The sequence below is a fragment of the Amblyomma mixtum genome, chromosome 10 (assembly GCF_055824585.1).
Source record: "Amblyomma mixtum isolate Tamu chromosome 10, ASM5582458v1, whole genome shotgun sequence".
Classification (NCBI taxonomy): Eukaryota; Metazoa; Arthropoda; class Arachnida; order Ixodida; family Ixodidae; genus Amblyomma; species Amblyomma mixtum.
The window spans coordinates 131559308-131578687 of NC_143021.1; the positions used below are offsets into that span (position 1 = coordinate 131559308).

Consider the following 19380-nt stretch of genomic DNA (forward strand, 5'->3'; position numbering starts at 1 on the left):
ATTTTAAAGATGAAAACACAAAAGCAAAAATTTGTCTATACTTCAAATTTTTCTTTGTCAGTGTCGAGCACACTTAGATTAATAGGACAGCCTGGTGTGTTTTCTGCACAGTCAACGTATAATTCTGTACAGTTACGGTCCATATTTGTGTGTATTGCTACAGGCCTAAGCAAGGTCGAGCTGATGGTCATCATTCTTGACTCAATCTCAACTGTTGTTCCTGTCCGTTGTTTGACCTTTCTCTTGCTCCTTCCTTGATCAAGGGTACCCAGACTACTGGAAGTCTACAAGATCGCTTGTATCGTTTGTTAGTTTCTGAAGCTAAAGTTGTTTGAATTATGCAATATCTTATGAAAGATGCTGCAAAAATTGATATCCTTTGAAGGTATTTATTGCTCATAAGTGCTTTGTTACTTGCCGAAATACAAAAATAGGCATCGAAACTTGCAGCTCCTGTATCACCTTAGGTGCTTCCCCCAATAACATCCATGGACCATGGCATCTGAAAAACAGAAAATAACATATATCCAGGTTAGATACAATGATGATACACAAAGAATATGTACAAAATTGTACAATATGAAGCAATGAGAAAAGCGCCACACCAAGACAAAAAATGACAAGGAACAAATTTGTTGCCATCATTAAATACTTGTAAATAAAATCAAAACATAATTCTCTTTTCTATAAAAGGGAGATAACACATCTGTCCAACTTCCATTTATGAACTGTATTGTGTTTCAACTGTCATGCACAACAATGAATTTTAACTAAGGTATTTGTTTGGGCTAGTCGGTACATTGTTAAAACTGAAGGCACAGCGCACGGAAGACAGGACTAAGGAAGGGACAAACACAGCGCTGACTTGCGACTAAAATGCTTTATTGCTCGCACGCAATAAATAGGCGAAAAGGAGCACAATCAACAGATACGGCATCAGTGATGATTGTCAAGAAACACAACAAACAAGGCACACAATCGCACCCTACACTAGCGTACTTAACTGCTAAGATAGTCAATTTCTTTTTGTGTTAGCGTGATGGAAGGCTTGCTGACGCAATTGTCAAGACCCCGGTGAATTAAAAGAGCTTCAACTGTTTCCCGCGTACGTTGGTCCTTATTTTTATACACTATTGTAGTACGGTTGAAAAAAGGGGTGGATTTACAAGAAAGCCAATGTAGAGCCAAATTGCTTTTGGGGGGTGGTTTTAGGGAGCGTTTATGCTCACTTAGGCGATCATTTAGGCAGCGCCCTGTCTGGCCAATATAACACCGCCCACAGGATAGCTCAATTTTATACACAACATTTTTACGGCACTGCACATATGGTGATTCGTGATTTTTTTCACATTCGGCAGGTGGAGGTCCTTCGCGGTTGACGGTCTTACACAAGCGCTGCAGCTTGTTAGGGGCAGAAAAGAGGACCCTGACCCGGCTTTTCCGGCAATTCTTTTCAGGCTATGTGACACCTTGTGCACATAAGGTATCACCGCGAAGTTTCGGTTTTCTGCAACAAGGGAACTGGTTCTTTTCGTCCTGAATTCAGCAAGAATCTTCTCCGCTACAGCGCGCAGGATGTGGTCTGGAAAGCCGGCCTTCTTCAGCCTCAAGATCTGGCATCTGAAGCTGGATTGCATTTGATGAGAGCATGACCTGGAAATGGCATTTTTTAGGGCTGCTGTCACGACGCCTCGTTGCACTATTTTTGAATGAGAGGATGAGTATGATAAAATCCTTTTTGTGCTCGGGGTGCGTAGCGCCAGCATACCCCTTCGTTGCACATCATTATCTGTAGGTCTAGAAAGCGAATGCCGTCATGATCCGGAACTTCCATCGTTACTTGAAATTGTCTTAGATTAGACCTGAATAAAGTGAGTATATCACTGGCTTGCCTTGCAACGCTGTGGCCACTTCTTAATCGGAAAATCACCACAAAGTCGTCAACGTATCGGAACACACGTACCACTGAGGATCCGAGTAAGGCTTGGTGTAACTTTTGGTCCAAGGAAGCTAGTAGACAGTCACTGGGGAACGGAGCGAGGCCCGAGCCTATACAGACGCCCTCCTTCTGGATGAAGTAGCTGCCGTGCATGACACGACCGTCGAGCGCAGATATAGATCTAGTAGATCAAGGAGGCTGGCAACGTCAATTCCGCAGTGGTTTTGAAATTTGGTGGCACCGTACAAGTCAATTGCTCGACCCACGGCACTGTGCACGGCGTCTTGAGGGAGGGAATAGAACATGTCCTTGATGTCAACAGAGAAGGTGCTGACATTTCTTAAAGGTTTCTCCTGAAAAAATTCAGACACAGCTGCTGGGCGGCGCACAAGGAAAGGGTCACTGATGATTAGTTGCGAAAAACAGTTTTTTAGGTAGGACCCGAGGGCAAGTTGCCAAGTGCCCTTTTCGGTTACAATGACCCGGAAAGGACATTCCTTCTTGCGGGTTTTGGCTGAGAAGAAGCATTGCAAGCTCAAGCCGGTGCTTTTCTTTACACTGGTCGCCAGCTTATCCAAGCCAAGCCTTTCACATCTGAGCAGAGCTTCCTTTTTTGCCTTATTCGGACGGAAATTCTTTAGAAGACGAAAATTTTCACTTATGGCATCCTGAGCTTTCTTGTGGTAAACATCCGACGGAAGGACGGCAAACACACCTTCTTTGTCGGCCAGGACTAGCTTGAGGTCGGCGTTTTTGAGAGATCCGGTCAGCTTGTTTAAATCCAAATGGTTTTTTACCTTTGTGGTGGGGAGAGATTCCACTGAGTCTAGGATGCACCGAGCGGCGTCTGTCTCATCCTTTGCTCTTCCCGCTGTCTTCCTTGGAGGATACAATAGTTCACAATCATTAACAAGGACGGATGGCCGTTCATGGCTGTGAACTGTTGAATCTTGACTACCATGACTGAAGTTGATAGCTTATCAGTGTTGTTCGCGCAGCTCATGCACGCTCTTGGTTGTAAAGTGAGTATATTTTATGTGTTCCTTTTCAATAAACCTTCAGTTGCTAGTCAGCACCTGTCCCATCTTCTCTCTTGTGCCTGTTGCTGCTGTTTTCTTCAAGTATGTACCAACTTGCCGTTTTACTGAAGTTGGGAAGAAGGATAAAACACAGCACTCACTGACAACTGGTTATTTAACGGCGCCGACACTGCTTAAATGCCTTCAGACCAGCGGAGCAGGAAAAACACAAAATCACACCTTTATCATAAAAACTATGAAAGAAACATCATTTCTGTGTTATATGCTACAACTGAAGTATTGCTCGCACATAGTGAACCAGCTTTTTTAATATGATGCGTCTCTGTCCCTTCACAAGTGGCTTGCTTCTGCTAAGGATCTTCACACTTGAAAATCTCTGTACAATCACTGCAGTGCTTGACAAGTTTGGAACCTGTCCTCATTCTTTAGATCTCTTGCATGCAGTTTGCATTTACGGGCCTCTAGCATTTTGCCTCCATCGAAATGCAACCACCGCGGTCAGGATAGAACCCGTGTCTTAACAGGCCAGCAGCCGAGCACCATAACCACTGAACTGCCGTGGCGGCTCATGTATGTGTGTGTGTTCCGTAGGGCTGGAAAACTGTGAACTTCAATCAGTGATGCTAACCAGCCCAACAACTAACTCTGCTGTTCATAATACCTCTGCTCCTTGTTTCTAAATGGCCAATTAGGTGGCACTGCTACTTTGTTTATTTGTTGCAATTTTGTGCACAAAATGAACGTCTTAAATTTGGGAAACACAAAGTCCAGGTGGTGTATGTTTTCAAGGTGTGCTATTGCTGTGTAGATATTTTACTGAAGTGTTTTGTATTTATAACATGCCAGTTGAGAGGTGTGTGCGCATTTTCATGCTATGGTAATGTGCCTAGTAACTGTTTAAAACATTAGCTCTGGTTCTTGTTCCTGAGTAGCTCACATGTGTGCTGCTCATCCCTTTTTTGTTAGCTAAGCTACTTCATCAAATTGCATGTTGCAGGTGTCACCATGCATGTATATCTCAGAGCTTAAAGTAAGTGCTCTTGGAAGTCATCTTAAGGTGAATTCACACGGAGGACTGAATTGCAAATCTTGAGGGTGAACTGTGCATTATGTGGCTTGACGTCACGAATTGACGCCAACCAATTGGTGTCTGCAGATGGAAAGAGGAGGGCGTTTTTTTCTATTAGGACAAGATCTGCTGTTTTCATCTCATGTGTGACTACTTTCAGCATGCGGACACTGCCTTTACTTGAGGTGATGCTATAGATCTTTTTGCGACCTCATCCGTTGTGGGAATATACCGTAAAAACCCGCGTATAATACGAACCCGAATATAATATGGGGCTAAGTTTTAGAGACGCGAAATGGGAAAAAAAGTTTCACCTGCGTATAATACGAGTAACACAAGCTCATAGAAGACATTTATTCAAATCGCATCCCGTACTTCACTTCAATTACTTTGTTCTTCAGTAGCGCTTTCTTCGGACATTTCTTTGTCTGACAAATCATCCCAAATGTACTCATCTTCCGTGCCATCGAGGGCGTTCGAGATGCCGCACTTCTTAAGCCCGCTTCAGCCGCCCGGTTGGTGTCTCTGCAGGCTCACCTGAGCGCATCCACTCTGCGTAGCACCGCCTGACTGCGTCATTGAACGGTTTGCTTACACAACCATCAAACGGCCGCGAAAGCTTTGTCGCGTTCCGCTGCACGCGAAAAGGGCTTCTTTCTGTTGTGGCCATCCACGAATGCTTCCTTCGACGACACCAAACTGCCTCCCGGCCGCACCGTTGCCGATGTTCTCCGCAGTCAAAATCGCTTGAAAGTAGCCGAGTACTGTTTTCGAGACCGTGACATCGTGCTCTCTAAAACAATATCCACTTCACTAAGCGTGCCTTACATGCGAGCACGTGCGTTGTCAATAGGCGCACGGCACACCGCGACCCCCCGGCGCACCCAACAGATCAACAAAGAAACGACGTCGTGACGTCGTTTGTCGAGAGTAACGAAGCCAAGCCGTCGCCACGCCGCAAAAACGAAACCAAAACATCGAGCAACTTCGAAAATTCTTGTTCGGATCCGCAAATAGTACGAGGCGGCAATTTAGGACGCTAATTATGGAAAAAAAAACCCGTATTATATGCGGGTTTTTACGGTACCTTTTATGTGCATTTTGGTGTAAGGACATGAACTCTAACTATACCTAATTCACAGAACTGGCCCCAGCAATGACATCCATCGATGGGGCGAGTGGCAGTGGGCCAGACGAGTTTGTTGAGCGAACCTTCTTGTGATGCATGCCATTTTTTATTTTTCATAATCAAATCGGCCTAAGAAAATGTTCACTGCAAACAAAGGATTTGTCCAATGAGCGCCTGTTAACCTTGTCCTGTGCCACTTGAGGGCGCCTCATCCCCTGAAGCTTCTAGTCTCATCCTTCCACCATCTCTGCTGTGCCCCCAACTTTGACTGTGTGTGCTACATTTACCTTTTCTTGAATTTGGTTACATACCCTACCCAGGCCCCATTTCTTTCTGTACTTTTTATCTCTACTTTGTGTCGCTCTCCTACTCTACTGTGTGATTACATCTATACCTTTCGATAGCTTGCCGTCCTGCCTTCAGTTGCATTTCAAGCCTTTTCATTAAGCTTCATGTTTCTTTCCCATAGTTATCTAATAATTAAAAGCTTTTTAAATGATTGACATCCCCTTTCTTGTGAATTAACAAAATATATTAGCATTATTCTGGTCGTCTGGTACATTCAAAGTTGTTAGGCGTTGTACCGTGTACAGGTTGAAAAGTTTTCTGGCACAGTGTTCCTGCTGTCCTTCAGCAGATGCGCAGTTAATTGAACCTGACGTCTTTTTTTTTCATGCGAAGCATACTAAAATAGCCCAACCCAGCTCCTCGAGCGCGGCGGTGTCGTTACCATTGACCTTTCGTGACCTCCATGTCATACCCCGTGATGCGTGACGTCCCAGCAGATAGAAAAACGGGGGCCCAACTCGCGCCGTCGCGCGCGGCGTCGCGACCATGGAGGACCACGTGATGCGTGACGTAACGACATACGAGAAACGAGGCCCCAGCTCGCGCCGTCGCGCAAGGCGTCGCGACCAATGTGTTTCCTGCTTCTGCCGCTAGGTGCGCTGTAGTGAACACGTGATGCTGGAGCGGCGGTATACAAGGGGATGCGCGCCTGCCTCTGCTAGGCGTACACGGGATAGAGATGCCTCCTGGAGACAGGGCTGCTCGTTGGAATGAGAAGAAAAAGTTGCGGCGTGCTACAGAGACTGATTAAGAGCGTGAAGAACGTCTAGCCAAGCGGCGTGCTCTATATGCAACTCGGCAACAATATGCTTCGCATCTGACTAGGCTTAACCTAAGCTAAGCATTAGCCATTTTTTTCTTTTTGCATTGCCTATGAGGCTTGCTGTACTGCCCCTTTCATTTTTGGCAGGATATGCGATTTTTCTGAACTGCTCTCGCTCCGCAGTGTTCTGCTGTGTCTTTAAGGCTCGTTTATGGGGGTTCAACGTCCCAAAGCGACTCGGGCTATGAGGGACGTGGTAGTGGAGGGCTCCGGAAATTTCGACCAGCTGAGGTTCTTTAACGTGCACTGACATCGCACAGCACACGGGCCCCTGGAACTTCGCCACCATCGAAATTCCATTGCTGCAGCTGGATCAAACTCGCGTCATTTGGGTCAGCAGCCAAGCGTCATAACCACTGAGCCACTGCGGCCACGGTGGTCACTTGTCACTTAGCCCTCATTATTTCACCAGTTATCTTTTTAGCCATCAGTGTTTGTGTAGCAGCCGATCAACTCATCACTGAGATGTGTTTCTCATATTAATGTTTCTACAAGTTTTAATACAGCATAACCCTGCTGATGTACTCCTCACAGGACTAAAAAAAATTGGCTGTGGCTTAGCTCAGCTATGCCAGACATACGTAGCGAGAGGTAATGGACCTTCAGAGGCTAGGCGAACTCGTCGAGCTGCATCTTCACGGCGTCGCTTATTGAGACGTTTTGCGCGTTCTTCCTCGGTCTCGTCGCCTTCGCCTTGTTTCGTTCCAACAGCTAAGCCTGGTTTGTTTCAGCCTCTCCGACTCGCTCTCCATCTCTGGCCACAACAGCTTCAACGAACCGCCCTCTTATACAGGCCGCTACGTGTGCCTGCTGCTCACTCATTCAGAAATCTTTAATCACAAGGATGACCTGAGGCCTAAGGGGGAAGTGGGTTGGTTAGGTGAAGGTTAGGGTGTCGGTCTCTGACATGAAGTCTAGCAGGGCACTGAGCTTGCGCTTGGCGTCGGTACTGGGGGCCTTCCAGTCTTCGTATGTCTGGATGTGGTAGGCAGAGGTGTAGCAGGCGCAGAGGCTCGCAGTGCCAGGACAGGTCCAGATCAGGTGTGCAAATCAACAGAGTCAGCAGGGCAATTGGGGCAGCCGATCCTGGTTTGGTGCCATCGACTCGGGATGTCCGGGGTGTACGCTGCACCGGCTCGCACCTTGTGAGCGAGAACTTGGGCCGGGCGAGAAAGTCCAGAAGGAATGGATGGACAAAGTCCCACGACAAACCCCTCCGCTCTTGTTAAAGGCGTCTGATGATAGAGTCAGGTATTATGAGCGGGATGGGAGAACAATAAGGGTGGTCCGAGTTGCTCGGCTCACGTTAAGGCAATGCCGACGGTCTTCCTCTAGCTGCGCGCCAGCAGCCTCGTGGGCAGTCCTGTTCCCGGTCCCTTGTGCGTGATGTCTGGGTGTCCAGTGAATGCGTACGGAGACTTGGGAGGTCTCTTGCTGTGCCTGCTGCTATCTCTGGCTCTCCTCCTCCTCTGACGTTGCACCAGATGGTGTGGCTCCATCTCGCAACGGTTGCTAGGCAACGGCGCAAGAAGCGGTGTGACCACGGCGTGACCACCGCCGCAGTGAAAATGCTACTTTGCGACCAATAGCTCTTGGTACAAAAAAAAAATGCAAGAGCGAGGAAACATTAGTTGCTGGAAGTAGGACAAATTGAAAAATGACAGGAATGAAGAACTAAACACATTTATTGCAGTGCTGGCACTTGAAAAAATCATGCAGCATTGTCTGCTGCATTTTCTTACGTCCGGTGAGGACTACTCATTTCTCCAGAATTTACGGGGCTATGTGGCTGTTGCGATCGTTGCAAATATACTTTCTGAGAATGTCTAATGCCGCTACAGCCAACATAATGGTTGGTTCCAGCGGTGGCTAGCCCTCTACCTCTTTGTTGCCACTGCTGTGTGCATCCAGCAGTCACAAAAAGATGTGATGTGGTGCGGAAGGACAAAATCAATCGCGCCAGCCACACTAACACTAGCAGCACAATTACAAAGAAACAAGGATAGGTGAAAAAAAATTTAGCTGTGGTTTAGCTCTGATTAAACATGGCGAGAAGCGGTAGCTTCTTGTGGCCGCGCTTTGCAAAGCTTTGTTTGTTTCTAGTTTCTCGGCTTGTTTAAAGATTGTTGTTTCTTTGGACTTTGCCACACGTAGCTACGTGAAACTACTGCTTCTCACCAGGTTTAACCGAAGCTACACCACAGCTGATTTTTTCCTATACCCGTGGTGTTAGATTTTCTGCGTGTGGAGCGCTAATCTTCCTCTTTGTATTCTTCGTCTTCCTCTTGTTATTCCTCTTCTAACTCCTCTCGAAATCTCCTGTCACTGATCAATCATGAATCGCTCGAATCACAAATTACCATGATATTGCATGAGCGGCTGTGTAACCTAGCAGTTTGTGTACAAGAAGCACATATGCAGGGTGTCCCAGCTAAAAGTAACGAAGCTTGTAAAAAAGAGGTTGATCCCTAGCCGAGTGAGACCAACTGAGGGTTGTTGCCAGTCGCGTGTCCTAGTCTGTAGTATTTTTTTTATTATGCAAACATGATTATTAGCAGAGACTAATTAGCTAACTTTTTAATTATTGCTTACAGGAAGAAAGTGTCAATGCAGGAGTTGTAGATCCCTTAGAAAAATAACCGTTTGCCATGTTTGAAGCCAAGTACCACTGATACAACTTCTTTTATTTGACTTAAAAGAAAGCCCGCGAAATACAAAAAGAGCCATGTGATAGGGAAGCAGTTTCAGCGCTCCCAGACGACCGGCCAAGCAAAGACATTCGCTTATGTTTGCAACGTTGTCCCGAACGGGTTCGGCGTTTTGCGATGGTTGCGAGATATATGCCAGCAACTCTCGTATCGGCGCTAGGGCGACCGTTTCTTCAGCGCGTGACGGTGCAAGTTAGCGGCACGGCCACATTCCTATCACTCGAGGCGAGGTTACGCGTGAAAAAGCGCTCCATGCCAGCCGCGTTTCACTTCCTTGAAAAGCAGCACCCGCTCACTTTCCATGACGCATAAGCAGTTCCTGCCGCATATCTCGCCACCTCCTCAAGACGCCAAACGCTGTTCGGGACAGCTTTGCAAACATAAGCGGATATCGTTGCTTTATCGCTCGTTTGGGAGCGCTGTAACTGCTTCCCTATCACGTGGTTCTTTTTGTATTTCGCGGGCTTTCTTTTAAGTCAGATAAAAGAAGTTGTATCAGTGGTACTTAGCTGCAAACAAGGCAAACGATTATTTTTCTATGGGATCTACAACTCCTGCATTGACACTTTCTTCCTGAAAGCAATAATTAAAAAGATAGCTAATTAGTCTTTGCTAATTAATCACGTTTGCATAATAAAACAATACTGCAGACTAGGACACGCGACTATCAACAACCCTCAGTTGGTCTCACTCGGCTAGGGATCATCCTCTTTTTTAACAAGCTTGGTTACTTTTAGCTGGGACACCCTGTATATCTCCAGTTTTATTGAATTGTCACGCCGTGGGTCTGAAGCTAAGTGGTTAGCGCACCTGGCTCTCGCCCAATGGACCTGAGTTTGAATCCCGCTGATTGTGAGGCTTATTTGTTTGTTTATTTTATTTGCGGCAGACTTGAAGGTCATGTTGCATACATGGCGATCTCAGCCGTGCACCTTAGCAGTGAAGCTACTGCTTCGAAAAAGTGCAACCACTGTTGATGATGATGGCACAGCCTGTCTGAATGCCGTCTGCCTAACACAGTGGTGCTAGACATGCCAGGCCAAGTAAAGCCGCTTTAGAAGTAAACATATGACCGCCACCGTTTCTCATTTAGGCTGGCATGGGGTGTTATTTCACAAGTATTACTGTGTAGGAATGTGGCCGAAGTTACATTGCAACGAACAGCAGGGTTTATAATGCATGGAACCCTATTATCATCATGCCAGATCTAGACCACTACAATGTGTAGCAGCCAGGAAAATGCAGCACCCATCAACTCAGCAGCGCGGTTCTACAGTGCAAAGCTTTCACGGTTACCTTGAGAGCAAAATACTTAATTTTTTTCATTTACTTGATAGCCCACAATGTCAAACTGAACTCAGTTTGCTTTTTTCTTATATGTGCTGCTGAGGTGCATTGATATTTGTGTACTTCCTTTTCTTGTCAAAAAAGTATGCTCAGCCGAGGAGATGGAGAGCGACGCGGACTGCCAGCTCCAGCTGCCTGGTGGGCAGGACACTGTGATAGGTTCTGCTAGGGATGATGGAAAGGTGATTGTGCATGTTCTTAAGTCATATAGTGTATCAAATACCATAGTAGAGTGAGTGAATGATTCTTAATTAAATTGGGGCTGGTACATAGTAAAATGGGTACAGTTTAGAGGATGATGCTAGCTTACAGTAGAAACTTATACTAGTCCCAGTAAGTGTGCCGAAAAGGGTAGTGTGCAAAGCATAGATGTGTGGTTTCAGACAATATCATGTAAGGCACAGGTCAGCATTTCTAATTTGTCATTTTTGTACTTCATTACCTGACGATGCCATAATGGGTCTGCAGTTATTCTTGTCCTGAGGAAATTCTTAGTACACAAATAATTTTTGATCATGAGGAGGCTGCCTTGTTCTGTCAGGTATGCCTAGTTGTTGGTATGTTAAATTTATTCGTATTTCTGAAGTTTGTTTGAATTAGGGCAGAGAACATTATTTCAACATTTGGGTGTATTTGACTCGGAATGAAGGGAAGCTAGAACTGTCAGAAGATTGTGCTATATATTTCATGTTGCACGCAAGCAATTTCTTTCTTTTTTCGAATTATAAGGCTAGAAATAGAAAATCTACTGATTTTGGACACTGCTCGCTGTAAAAGAGTGCATTCATGCCTACATAATTTTTATGTTTTTCAGCTGTTTGTTTTAAGTTATGAAATATTTAAAATCCCTTGATTCATTGCTGTTAATGTGTACTGTGCGATGTCAGTGCACGTTAAAGAACCCCAGGTGGTCGAAATTTCCGGAGCCCTCCACTACGGCGTCTCTCATAGCCTTAGTCGCTTTGGGACGTTAAACCCCATAAACCAAACCAAACCAAACCAAATGTGAAATTCTCCACGTTTGTTGCAGGTCTATGCAGGCAGTGGGCTCTGGATGGAGCCTGGTGCCTGGCAGATGCTCCTGAGAGCACCAACAGACTCAATGTTCTGCCGCGGTGCTACTCAGGTGTATTGGACACCTGATGAGCTGAAGAGGCGCAGCGTGACTGGCGTGCTTTCAAATAAGTGCCAGTCTCTTGGCAGAAGAGAGGCGAAACCGGCACTTACATCGGAAAAAGTCTCTTCTCTGAAAGGTGCTAGTGCTTTTTTTTTCTTTGCTTTGAATAACACCTAGGCAATCAAACTTTGCTTCAGCCAAATATAGTCGCGCTCACTTATAGAAAGCGTGATAGTCATGGAGATCCTGTTCATTGTATCCGAGGTTTGTAACAACTGCAATGTCCTTATTGCAGCCAAAACTGCAAAGTCGGGCAAAAGTGACGTTTAGTTTTTGCAAGGTGTGTTATGCCCATATGTTTCTTCATGCAGGCTCTATCACAGCACTTTCAGAGATCTCCACACTGTTTGTGTGGCTCTCGCTAAGATCCGTTCTGCCAGTAACCTGATTTATCTATTTGGTTGTGAAATTAGCTTTCTCAACGACTGGTGGCAAGTCATTGTGCGCGTTCTCCGATCTTGCTGCGACAAAGATAGTGCAATTGACATATCTGCACAGAATGTATAAATAGCATTGCCCGTTGTTTGGAGTAATCTCTGTCTTTGGTTTTCATGCAAGCATCTCAATGCATCCAACAACACACAGCAGACGCGGAGTGGGTAGGCCCATGTGTCGTCAGCAATCAGAGGTTGCCAGACAAGCAGTCAGTTCGCAAAGAAAACGAAAATCGTTTTAAAGATATCTGCCGCACGGAATCAACTGAAGGTTTTGGGTATTGTAATTTAATGTGTTGGGAATTAAATGCTACAGCAAGGGTATGCACGAAAGTAGGCTTCATGGCCCCTTTAATGGTGATCATTCGTTTCTGTATTCTTTATAATGAGAGTGGTAATTCTGAATCTCACTTTTGCATTTATCATGTATCTAGTTGTGTTCAAATGTGGCCTATTTTGTGTTCTATTGTGCAGCTCTGTTTCATATCTACATGGGAGACATACCAAAGGAGCATGCAGAGAAGAGACTGAAAGCCGTGCGCAAGCACCTCTCACAGAAGCTGGGGGACGTGCAACGAAAAATTGGAGGTCATGATGCATAAATTTATTTTGCCACTTACCTACGCCGAAGCCGTCAGGCGTCCCCGCCCAGAAACGTTCGTTTCGTACCAGCATCCACCATAGTCGACACCATTTCGTCCTGCCTGGCCACCACCGCAACGTTTCCGTCCATGGCGCACACTGGACACCTTACCCATTTGTTATGCCTGCGGCATTCCTGGTCACGTGATGCGTCATTGCCGCCGCCAACTGTTGTCCCCGGCTGCCGATCTCGACCCTCGAGGTTACGCCTACGCCCCTCCCCAGCCTTTTCACCGCACTTCGCCTTCTGAGACCACTGCTTCCTCCGATCTCAGGCCGTCTACTCGCCGCCGTTCTCCACCTCCGCGTCGTCGCTCGGTTTCCCCAATGCGCCGTCGTCCCTCTTCCCCTTCGGAAAACTAGTGCCCGCAGTTCCGGAGGCAAGAACTGCTTGCTCGTCGGCAAGCTCAAGACCTCGACTTTCTCCGACAAATTAGATCGCGGTTTCTGTGGAGGGCACCGATGCTTTCGTGCTTGTTGACACCGGTGCTGCTGTATCTGTACTAAGTGAGGAATTGTGCCGCCAGTTACGAAAAGTGATGACTCCGCTATATGGTTTTATGCTTCGCGCCGCTAATTCGCAACTTATTGCGCCTTTGGGGGCATGTACAGCTCGAGTTACTATTCAGGACGTTCTGTATATTGATGAATTCATCGTCTTCCCATGGCCGTCTCACGACGTCATCTTAGGCTGGGACTTTCTCTCCCAACATGACGTTGTCATCGACTGCACTCGTTCCGAAGTCGCCCTTCTTCCCTTCGGCGACAACTCTGTGATCGCTTCCACTAACTTGTGCTCCAAGCTGACCGTGGCTGATGACGTCATGATCCCGCCGTGCTCTGCTGTGCTCGCCTCTGTTCATTGCGACTCTGGATCCAACGGCCCTGTCATTTTCATCCCGTCCGACTCCTTCGCTTCTCGCCACTGTCTACCCCTGCCATTCGCCGTGCTTACCGTCTCAGCCGGCTGCAGCGCCTTGCCCCTGACGAATCCATTCCTGTGCCCCTCCACTCTTCTTCGCGGTGAATGCTTGGGATGTGTCCAGCCTTTCGCCTCCGTCGTCGCCTGGGACCCTTCTGAGGACGACTCCTGCCGCCTGCAAGTGTCGTCCTTACTCCCCCCCCCCCCCCCCGTTCTCCTGATCCCGCTCCCGAAGCCGTCTTTGCGGGCTCAATCGACGCAAATCTTTCGCCACCGGAGAAGACCCAGCTTGCGGCCCTGCTAGATAAATTTCGGTCATCGTTTGACTTCTCTCACCACCGTTTTGGTCGCACTTCAGCTGTTACCCATCGGATCGACACTGGCGCCCATTCGCCGTTGCGGCAACGCCCATATCACGTCTCGGCCACCGAACGCCAGGTTATCGACACCGAGGTGAATGATATACTGCAGCGTGGCGTCATACAACCATCACACAGTCCTTGGGCTTCCCCCGTCGTCCTTGTCACCAAGAAAGACGGCTCTATCGATTTTTGCGTTGACTACTGGCGCCTCAACAAAATCACCCGAAAAGACGTCTATCCGCTACCCCGCACCTCAACCAAGATGTAACGGCCTTTATTGACAGTTGTGAAGGCCGGTTAGAGCGGGCAAGGACAGGTCCGGTCCCGGATCAGTTCACGCTCTCGTCTCGCGCCGTGCATCGGCTCTGCTGCTTCAGCTGCCGATCGTCGTCTTCTCGTGTCGCGCCTCGCCTCGGTTCTGCTGCTCTGACTGCTGATCATCTTCCTCTTTACAGGTTTCTTTATTTTAGAATAAAGCTTTCGTTTGCCCTAAATCTGGTTGTCTGTATATATATCATAGGGCATTACAGACCCTTTTGGCCAGCTTAACTGGAAAATATTATTAGTAGCAGGCGCTGCCTTTTTGCAGCAGCTTGCGATGCACTAATCGAAGAAGCTATGTTATCATGCGCAATGTGCAGCACACATTTCTGAGTGATGAAAAAACTTATCTATGGTGCGCCATTAGGACTGGCGTCCCTCATTAGGCCTAAGACTATCTCGATACCTGCAAGCAGGATCTGTGCCAACAGGCCGACGCCAATAGAACCAACAGGTCTGACACCGACAGGTCCATCACCATCAGGTCCATCACCATCAGGCCCATCACGAACAGGCCCATCACCAACAGTCCCAACACCAACAGGCCCAACAGGCCCATCACCAACAGGCCCAAATTACGGGTTCCTTCAGCCTTCAGACCGATAGGCTGAAGGAATTTTTGACTGGGAATGGAAGCTGGCTGGCACGCGCGGTTGCGGAAGCCTCAAGTGTGAAGCGCTAGCCTGCGCCATCACCAGGTCGATGAGTGCGGGCCTCTTTGTGGAGGAGACCAAACTCTTGGACCAGTTCCAGGAGGCGGCGGCGACTGCGGTGAACGGGTGTGCAGACAAGCGGTAGCTGGTCGGGACTCGATGAGCGGCTGTTTGGAGGGGTCCTGGACATAGGACGTCGAGCTCGCAACCCCCACCGGTGTCACGTAGCAGTTGCTACAGGTAAAGCCGCGTATAGACGGCAAAAGAATGCCAACACCGAGAAGATGCGATAGCACACCGAGACGGCCAGGGTGGAACGTCCAGTTTTTTTCTTTTCCAGCAGCGAACAGCGCGGCGCACGAGCTTCGTGCCGAACAGCCGCCGAGCGGCTAATGTTGTTGACGCGGCAATATTAAGCAAGCGCAGAGCGCCCATGGATGGCAGCACAGAGAGAATCTGCACAAGAAGGCAGCGTTGGATACTAAAATGCGGTTTCTCTTCTCTTGCACCACAGTGCGGCGTCTTCGTTCCATAAAGGGTAATAAAGTGGCTGTTGTCAAACGGATATTGGTTCTGTGGAGCGGTTTATTGGCACGTCGAAGCGCCGGCGACGAAGACCCTGGCGCAAGAAGTCTAGGAACCAGCGAGGCGAGACACCGGCAGACAAGCGGCAGTTCTCCAGCACGAGCCTTCGACGGGCGGCGCTAGCACTTCGTCGTCGTTGGTGGCGGTGCTGAATCTTCTTCATTCCAACTGCCCCGGAGTAAAAAGGGAGCCATCCTGGCGACTGAAGGCAAGGAGACGACGAGAAGGCTGTAATAAGGCTTCAAGCGGCTGACATGAAGGACGTCGCGACCACGGCGGCGATGGTCCAAAGAAGGTGTCACCGGTTCGATGATATAGTTCACTGGTGACGTACGCTCTAAGATGCGGTAAGGACCAATGTGCTTGGCCGAAAATGTGGTCGCAGCCGGAACAGAGAGCCAGAACAATGATCCAGTGGAGAAGTGTGTAGCGGGCGTGTCTTGATCGGACTCATGTTTCCAGAGCCCTTGACGTTCGGCGGTGAAGGAGCGAGCCAACTGACGGCACTGCTCAGCATGGCGGGTAATGTCAGAAATGGAAGTATATTCTGAGCTGTCGGGGTTGTAGGGAAGGATTGTGTCCAGCATACAGGAAGGATAGCGCCCGAATAAAAGAAAGAATCGGAAAAAGCCGGTGGTTGCTTGAGATTCAGTGTTATATGCATAGGTCACGAACGGAAGGACTTGATCCCAATTAGAAACTGTCGGAGCTAATCTACATGGTGATCATGTCCCCAAGAGTCCGGTTGAATCGTTCGGTGAGGCCGTTGGTTTAGGAGTGGTAAGCAGTAGTGGTACGGTGGACTGAGTGACACGCATCGAGAAGCTCGAGAACAACTTCAGACAAGAAAACAAGGCCGCGGTCACTGAGAAGTTCTCGCGGAGCGCCGTGACGCAGGACGAAGTGATGAAGAAGGAAGAAGGCGACGTCACATGCAGTTGCCGCAGGTAGGGCAGCGGTCTCAGCATACCGAGTGAGGTGGTCCACGGCAACTATAATCCATCGATTCCCGGCCGTCGTGAAAGGGAGCGGCCCATATAGGTCGATGCCCACATGATCTAAAGGGCGAGCCGGGCACGGTAATGGCTGCAACGGGGCAGTCGCTCGAGGGTCGAGGTGGCGACTTCCGCTGCTGACAGGCTGTGCAGGAGCGAATGTAGCGACGAACGAAGTTGTACATGCCCCGCCAGGAGTACCTCTGACGTAGTCGCTCGTAGGTTTTTAACGATCCGGCGTGAGCGCTCTGAGGGTCGGCATGGTAGTGTGCACAGATCTCAGACCGAAGATGTCGGGGAATCACGAGGAGCCACTTTCGGCCGTCCGGACGATAGTTGCGGCGGTACAGGAGATCGTCGCGGATGACAAAAAGGGAAGCTTGGCGACGAAGGGCCCGAGGGAAGGAGAACGTAGAGTGTGCACGAAGGACATCGAGCAAGGATGAAATCCATGGGTCCTGACGTTGTTGATTGGGCATGTCCAAAGTAGTGAGCGCTGCGAGTAGGGAATCAGATATAGGACAAGAGGCCGCAGGAGAGGGCAGTGGCGAGCGTGACAAGGCGTCGGAGTGCTTGCGGCCCGACAGGTAGACTACGGTAATATTGAATTCCTGAAGACGGAGCGACCAGCGGCCAAGGCGTCCTGAGGGATCTTTGAGGGAGGCCAACCACCACAAGGCGTGCTGATCAGTAACGAAGGTGAACGGGCGGCCGTATAAGTATGGGCGGAATTTCGTGAGAGCCCACACTACGACCAGGCACTCCTTTTCAGTCACGGAATAGTTCGACTCTTCTGTGGTGAGAGCACGGCTGGCGTACGCAACAACGTATTCAGACAATTCGGGCCTGCGCTGGGCCAGGACAGCACCCAGGCCTATTCCCCTTGCATCGTTGTGCACCTCAGTAGGAGCACTGGGGCCATGGTGCCGAAGAATGGGGTGTGAAGTAAGACGACGACGGAGCGCAGCAAACGCTTCATCGCAGGCAGAGTCCCGCGTAGACAGGTCCGCGGGACCATTGAGGAGTTTCGTAAGGGGCGCGACGATTACAGGCGAAATGACAGACAAAGCGCCGAAAATAGGAGCAAAGGCCCACAAATCGGCGCACCTGTTTCGTAGAGGTCGGTTCAGCCACAGTCAGCCACAGCACGGAGTTTGTCAGGATCAGGTAGAACGCCATCTTTAGATACGAGGTGGCCGAGTATTGTCAGTTGCCGAGCGCCAAAGAGACATTTCTTGAGGTTAAGTTGAAGGCCAGCACGGGTGAGGCAGTTCAATATCTGGCGCAAGCGCTGGAGATGCGTCGGAAAATCGGGCGAAAACACAACATCATCTATATAGCATAGACAGATGTTCCACTCGAAGCCGTGTAAGATGTTGTCCATAATTTGTTCGAACGTGGCGGGAGCGTTACAGAGACCGATTGGCATTACGGTGAATTCATATACACCGTCAGGGGTAACGAATGCCGTTTTAGGACGGTCGGACTCGGACTTCGGGACTTGGCAATAGCCGGAACGGAGATCCAGAGAGGAGAACTCGGCGCCTTGCAAGAAGTCAAGGGCGTCGTCAATACGGGGCAGCGGGTAGATGTCTTTGCGCGTAATTTCCTTGAGCCGGCGATAGTCCGCGCAAAATCGTATCGTGCCACCCTTCTTTGTCACCAGTACAACTGCGGATGACCAAGGACTGGCAGATGGCTGAATAATGCCGCGTTGTATTATGTCGTCCACTTGCTCAGCGATGAGGCGGCGCTCGGGAAGTGACACACGGTAGGGGCGCTGGCGGAGAAGAGTATAAATACCGGTTTCAATGTGGTGCTCGACAGTGGTCGCACGGCCCAAAGAAGAGGACTGGTGGTCAAACGTGAGTGAAACTGGTTGAGCAGGGAAAGAAGCTGCGCGTGTTGAGCTGTGTCGAGGGCGGGGTCAATAGAGCGGTCGAAAATGTCCGAAGCCAGTGGGTGATCGGGAGTAGCGCCACTTGTGGTGAGGGCAGCGATGTCGAGACTGGAGGAGGTCACATCGGTGTCCATGAAAAAGATCAAGTCTGCGGTTTCAAAATGACCAAGGCACTCGCCGTGGAGCAGGGGGAACGCAGAGAATGAGGTGTTAGAGACGAGGATTGCGGCAGCACCGTGGTGAATGTCGATGGCGGCGGAGGGAAGAGAGAGAAGTCGGCGAGAGGCAAGGAGGGAGGAATGCTTGAAGAGAACGGTGACGTCAGAAACAGAGGCGGCGCAAACAGGGACGAGCACAGCACTCGCAGTGGGAATATCGGTGTCCTCGGCAACAACAAGCTCAGCATCAAAGCGAATCGGAGGTTAATCGAAGGGTGCATCACAGAGCGGAGAAAAGACCACATGCGCACGGGCGCAGTCAATGACGGCGCTGTGAAGGGATACAAAATCCCAGCCAAGGATGACGTCATGGGAGCTTGCACGGAGGACTAGAAATTCGACAACATATAAAACATCGGCGATGACGACGCTTGCTGTGCAAGCGGCATAAGGATGAACAAGCTCGGCGCTAGCTGTACTGAGAGAGAGTCCAGAAGATGGGGTGGTAACTTTCTGAAGCGAACGGCAGAAGTTTTCGTTCATTACAGAAACGGTGGCCCCAGTGTCCACAAGCGCAAGTGTCGGGACGCCGTCTACAAACACGTCAAGAAGATTCGGCGGTGAAAGCCGAGGGCTTAAGCAGGGAGATGAGAGCGCAGTTCGTGCACCAGGAACTCCGGCTGCTAGTTTTCCGAATCGGCGGATACGGCGCGACGCCTCATGGGCGACAAGGAGCGGCGGCGAGGGGAGGGCGAGCGGTGGGAAACGTAGGGCTGGCAACCAAGCACGCGGTCAGGACAGGTGCCCCGATGGGGTGGTTCGAAAGGT

General features: G+C 49.2%; 1 protein-coding gene across 1 annotated transcript in view; it reads left to right on the plus strand.

Annotated features, from left to right (window-relative positions):
* Nucleotides 1-15059, plus strand: part of LOC149326967 (uncharacterized) — a 116905-nt gene extending 101846 nt beyond the window's left edge. The window contains exons 2-4 of the mRNA XM_089564742.1: nucleotides 10488-10585; nucleotides 11434-11588; nucleotides 14960-15059. Coding sequence (XP_089420868.1) covers nucleotides 10488-10585; nucleotides 11434-11588; nucleotides 14960-15059 — 353 coding nt within the window. The remainder of the gene's footprint in view (nucleotides 1-10487; nucleotides 10586-11433; nucleotides 11589-14959) is intronic.
* Nucleotides 15060-19380: the final 4321 nt, after the last annotated feature.